Here is a 6,000-nt window from a genome sequence, read left to right as displayed (position 1 = left end):
TTGAGATGGAGTCTTACTCTGTCACCCAGGCTGGAGTACAGTGGTGCAATCTCAGCTCACTGCAACCTCCGCCTGTAAGGCTCAAGAGATTCTCCTGCCTCAGCCTCCTGAGTAGCTGGGATTACAGGCACCTACCACCATGTTCAGCTACTTTTTTAAATTTTAGTAGAGACAGGTTTCATGGCCAGGCTGGTCTTGAACTCCTGACCTCAAGTGATCCTCCCACCTCAGTCTCCCAAAGTGCTGGGATTACAGGCTTGAGCCATCACACCCAGCCTTTGTAAGATATTTCTACTGTGGTCCTTTTTCTGTGTACTCTGCTTCCTGTATCCCAACCCCAGTATCTTAACTCTTAGCCACTGATTGGTTCTCACTGATCTCTCTGACTTAATCCAGATTCGGCCGGTTCCCAATCAGGCACTAGAGTCAGGAGGGAAATAAAGCCACACTTTAAACTGGGAGTTGTAAAAAAGTGAAATTTGCAAGGCCTGAATTCTTCCCCAAGACCTTGTCTTCCTCGTCTGCCCAGAGGCATTCAGGGTTCTATCCACCTGGCTAACAGGAGATAATGCCAGCAGGAATTTAGCAAGCTTGGGTTACACCATGCTCTGTAGGTTAACACAACAATGGAGAACACAGCTGTAATGGGCTGTTCTGGCAAGGCCAAATTATTTGTCCAACAGGGGAATCATTAGCACCTCATTCATTTATTAAATTGGGAAACAGTTTGGTTGGATTCCCTAAAGGGTCAGCTGCCAGATACAAGTTCAGAGATAAAATCATCGTGCTCTTGCAATATTAGGAACTTAATATATCAATTGAGTAAAGGACCTTTCAGGGAAAATAAAAGCCACGTGAATTCCAAGAGTTTGCCTCAGCTTCCACAGGTAAATAAAATTGCTAAAAAGGGAAAACTTTCCCAATGCTCCTCATGTCCTAAGTCTTCCTAATTTGATGAGAGGGAGGAGGAAATTTTCCATAGCACATTGAACCGAAATTATGCTAAAGACATTAAGAGCTCAGAAATTCCAAGACCAAACAAGTGAATAGATTAAGATATATGCAACAGCTTTTCCCAGTTCTACTAAATCAGCCAGAGTTGAAGAGAGGCTGGTGGATTCCATGCCCATGTGAGGGTGATGTGAAACCATGTTTGTCAAACAATCACTGGCCCCAGATACATGAAAAAAAGAGACTGGGTTGACTTCATGCTGCAGAATTAAAATCTTCCCTTTCAAATGTAGAAACAACAACAACACAAAGCTGGCATGTAAGACAAAGTTCTGAATTTGTACATTCACGAAACATTCCTCTGAGACTCTGAGAGGTCTATTAATATAACGTTTAAGAGGTGGGTAGGCTGGGCACGGTGGCTCATGCCTGTAATCCCAGCACTTTGGGCGGCCAAGGCAGGCGGATAACGAGGTCAGGAGATTGAGACTATCCTGGCTAACATGGTGAAACCCTATCTCTACTAAAAATACAAACAATTAGCTGGGCGTGGTGGCATACGCCTGTGGTCCCAGCTACTTGGGAGGCTGAGGCAGAATCACTTGAAACCAGGAGGCAGAGGTTGCAGTGAGCCGAGATCATGCCACTGCACTCCAGCCTGAGTTACAGAGCAAGACTCTGTCTCCAAAATAAATAAATAAAGAATAAAATAAAATAAAAAACAGGTGGGTATAGCTGATGGGGATCATTAGATGTTATACCACAAAGTTCTTTATTTTATACCTCCGCTGATTCTGCCTACAATTTCTCACGGGCCAAATTGCAACTGCCAGGGCAACCAGCCAGGTGTGCATTGGCCCTTAGTGTGTGCCAACACCAAACAATACACGTTTGTTTGGAACATGGTCCTAGGGCATCTTTAGATTTGTTGGAAGAAAGGCCTGCTCTCAAAAGCACAAGAAATGCCATGTGAAATCTAACCTAAGCTCCACATGACCATCAGGAGCGCGGGACACATGTTTTGAGGCACAGAACACTTGTTTCCTGGGGAAACCCACCTCAAGAACATGAACACAACAAAATAAGGGCCATGTTGCTTATGCATCACAGCACAATTCTTGTTTCTTGCCCACAGTGTTCACCACATCTGCTTGAATGCATGTCTCAGCTCCTACCTCTGCAGAGCTTACTTTAGGATGCTACAGTTCCCCCCCTTCCCCGCCTTTTTTTTTTTTTGAGACGGAGTCTCGCTGTGTCACCCAGGCTGGAGTGCAGTGGCCCGATCTCAGCTCACTGCAAGCTCCGCCTCCCGGGTTTACGCCATTCCCCTGCCTCAGCCTCCCGAGTAGCTGGGACTACAGGCGCCCGCCACCTTGCCCGGCTAATATTTTTGCATTTTTAGTAGAGACGGGGTTTCACCGGGTTAGCCAGGATGGTCTCGATCTCCTGACCTCGTGATCCGCCCGTCTCGGCCTCCCAAAGTGCTGGGATTACAGGCTTGAGCCACTGCGCCCGGCAGTTCCCCTTTACTTACTGCAAACAAAGGCGAAACCTCACTAGAGGCCTTTTGACTAGTCCCTAGGCAGAGGCACTTCCTCTAGATGTTAATCTCCCAAACATAAAGGAGGAGGAAGAAAGACAGCCTGTCTGTGAATAATCTACAGTGAGACATCTGCACATGCTCAATTCATTCCAGGATTTGTCTAGTAAACACTCAAGGGAGAAAGCACATAACGGTTTTGGAAACCTGTTTGGTGAGATATACTGAGCATACAGGTTTCCAAAAATGAAACCACTGGCATTTTTAAATCTGATGAAATATTTAAAATACATTGAAAAATAAAGACAACAGTTATCACAAAGACCAGTATAAACACAAATCAGATTTAAAGGTTTGCCATACTCCCTTCCAATATTTTAAACATAAAATATTTTACAGAGAGTTGTAGTAGTTCTTTTATAGCCTTCTCTGAAGACATTTTTTACTCAACCTGCCTACTTAGAGGTAACCACTATCCAGAAATCAATATGGTCCCTTGCCTTCCATGTTTTTATGCTTTTATTACATAGTCATAGTCATGTATCCATAAATATAATGGCATTGTTTTGTAGCCCAACTTAAATATATGTAAATATACAAACACATTTAATTGGCATCTAAATCTAGGGTGTGCATATATATATGGCATATATACAGTGTGCATATATTATAGCATATATAGTGTATACATGTTATACATAGTGTTTATATAGCATGTATATATATAGCATATATAGTGTATACATGCTATACATACTGTTTAGTAGCATGTTTATGTAGTGTGTATATATATTCACTATACATAGTGTGTATAGGTATATGTTCATGTAGACTTTAAACTAGTTTTATTCCCTTTTTTATAATTTAAAAATCAAAATATATCCAAATGTACTGAATTCATCTACAACGCTGGGCCTGACTAGACAGCCAGGAAACAGACTTTCAAAGCAAGATAAAAATGTTACTGGAGAAGTCATTTTTCAATAAGAACAACTTCTTGCATTTTTCTTTGTGTAAAGATAAAATCGCTTATCAAACAAACTTCCATGAACATAACAAAGGAATTTTGCTTGGGTTCATGGTAATAGTCAATCTAGTAAATTGGTTATTTAAATTTTATTTGCAATTGACTTTTGAGTATAGTGGTTACTTACCTGACAAAATCAGGAGTTCAATGATCTCTGCATCTCCCAGAAATGCGGCCACATGAAGAGGGGTTCGTTTCTCAGAATCCTGAAATACACAACGTCAAAGACATACAACAGGTCAGTGGCAGCTGGGGGTCCCTTTTGAAGACATAGTAAGACGTGTCACTCACTCTGTGGTTAATGCATGTGGAAGAGCATGAACACCAAACATTCAAGTAATTTCTGGTTATGCATTTGCTCTCAACATACCCTACAGTTACACATAACAAAGGATTCCATTTTCTGTGTCTGTGCTTGGTATTTGCCCACTTGCTCCTTTTACTGAAGCCCAGCTGAGGTCAAAGATAGACCATTATACACTGCATGATGAATTTCAACTTACAGTATTTCCAAACCTTCAGGATGGTTAAAAAAAAATCTAACCTACCATAACAACATAGTTCAAAGCTTTCAATGACTTATTTTCTTTCTAAGGAAACATAGTGGAATGGTTCACAAGGACATTAAGCATAAGTGCGGTCATTTTCTCCTTTCTATGCTTGTTAATTGTTGTTGGACCACTGCCCATTCACGAAATACTTATTGAATGCTTACTCTGTGCCTGGAACCAAATTCTGGGGACAGAGGGATGACTACAACAGGCCTGGTCCCTGCCCTCATGAAACTCACATTCAAGTGGGGAGGCTGACATTAGTATACTAGACAATAGTATAGTAGGCAATAGTATAATAGATACACATGAGATTACTTCAGATAGTGATAAAGGCTATGACAAAATTAAAACACGGTATGGGATTAAGTGATTCAGGAGATGAGAATAAGAGTGGTCAGTGAGGCCTTTCTGAGGATGTTGACATTAAGGCTGAGAGCTAAGGTTGATACTATCTCTGTTTTATGTATAAGAAGACTGTAGCTCAAATTTTAAAATTTCCTCAAGATTCCACTGGCATATAGTATAGCCAAGATCTGACCTTCACCCAGCAGACTTCAGTCTGTATCTTTGGCAAGGTATTGAACTGATTGTGCTGAGAGGGAGCATGGTAACATGCAAGGGAAAAAAGCATTGCTTCCTCATCTGTAAATCGGCAATAATAAAATCTACCTTAGAGGACTGACAAGAGGACTAAAGATCATATAAGTAAATAAAGCCCTAGGCAAACAAGAGATAAGTGCACAGCAGTGCTCCATACGAAGCCTGTTATTGTCATTGGCATAGAGAGTTGTGTGATTATCTTTCCTCCAAGACTGAAAACTTCCTGGAGTAAAGAACTGGCCTCACTCTTCTTTATCCCCATAGTATCAGCATACTTGGTGCTCAGGATAAACTGGCTGAACTAACCAGTCTACATGTATGGCTTCTTCCACTAACTTCCATTGACACCTCCATAGCAATGGTAACCAAAGCCCATGTGCTATGTCTTTAAGGTTTCTCCTAAAACTAGCATGTATGTTAGTTTCAAGTTTCTTGGATTCCCTGTTGATTTTAATCATTATTCCTTTCATGATTTGATTATATAATACATCTAACAATCCTTGATTAGCCCAAGGATATTATTCCATTTTCTGACAATCCAGACCCTCTGCTCTTCCTCTGTCTCTCACAGATTATTGCTTTTAGACATTTCATGACTCACTAATATCTAAAACAGATGGCAGGCAGGGGACACAACACGAATTGATCTTCAAACCAGTCTATTTGTTAGAAAGTCTGCTAAGTAGGTTTTATAAAGAATGCACTACCATTAAGTAGACAAAAAGGAGTTTGGATTCACTGGAAACTCATGTTATCTGGGTACGGCTGCAGGCAATTACTATGGAAAAGTGAAAATAGGGCAGTCATGCAACCATAAAATAATAGTATGCATTGGAAAATTCAGTATGATACATGACTACAATCAATCTAGTTATAGATATATCACCCTATCTTTGAAAATAAAGATTCAGTATTTGAAATCATGTTAACTTATTTGAGAATCAAGTGTATTAATTTGTGCAATGAACTATATAAGCTGAGCAGATTTTCATAAATGTTTTCTATTTCTATTGATATCCTTAGATGCATTTTCCATTTTAGCCTCATGTTCCCTTTGAATCCTCGCTATATCTACTTAAAATTTTCTACTGGGATTTTTGGATAAAAGCTATGTAATTATATGTTCTTTTGTGAACTGAATTGGTTTCAGGGTTTGGTTCAACAAATTAAACCCTGCCTAAGTGATTTAAACAGGGACTATTCCAACCCAAATTATGACTTCATTTGACCCGAAGCAAAGGCAACTCTGTTTGAGATCTTGGCCTCGAATAAAAAGCTAAGAAAACTCCAACATCCCTCCCTACCTTGCAAATCTGGTGGGCCTGTCA

The 6,000-nt window shown here is 40.4% G+C and overlaps 1 protein-coding gene across 2 annotated transcripts in view; it reads right to left on the bottom strand.

Moving 5' to 3' along the window:
• LOC105517446 (serine/threonine-protein phosphatase 6 regulatory ankyrin repeat subunit B) overlaps positions 1–6,000 on the bottom strand; it is a 119,034-nt gene that overhangs the window by 64,515 nt on the left and 48,519 nt on the right. Inside the window, exon 3 of one of the 2 annotated variants that reach the window (XM_011949991.1) lies at positions 3,646–3,724. The exons of the other annotated variant lie outside the window; for it this stretch is intronic. Within the exon in view, the coding sequence (XP_011805381.1) occupies positions 3,646–3,724 (79 nt within the window). The remainder of the gene's footprint in view (positions 1–3,645; positions 3,725–6,000) is intronic. 2 annotated transcript variants of the gene reach the window in all.

The sequence above is a fragment of the Colobus angolensis genome, unplaced genomic scaffold, assembly GCF_000951035.1.
Source record: "Colobus angolensis palliatus isolate OR3802 unplaced genomic scaffold, Cang.pa_1.0 Scaffold30, whole genome shotgun sequence".
In the NCBI taxonomy this organism is placed as follows: Eukaryota; Metazoa; Chordata; class Mammalia; order Primates; family Cercopithecidae; genus Colobus; species Colobus angolensis.
This window is presented reverse-complemented; position numbering and strand designations above follow the sequence as displayed.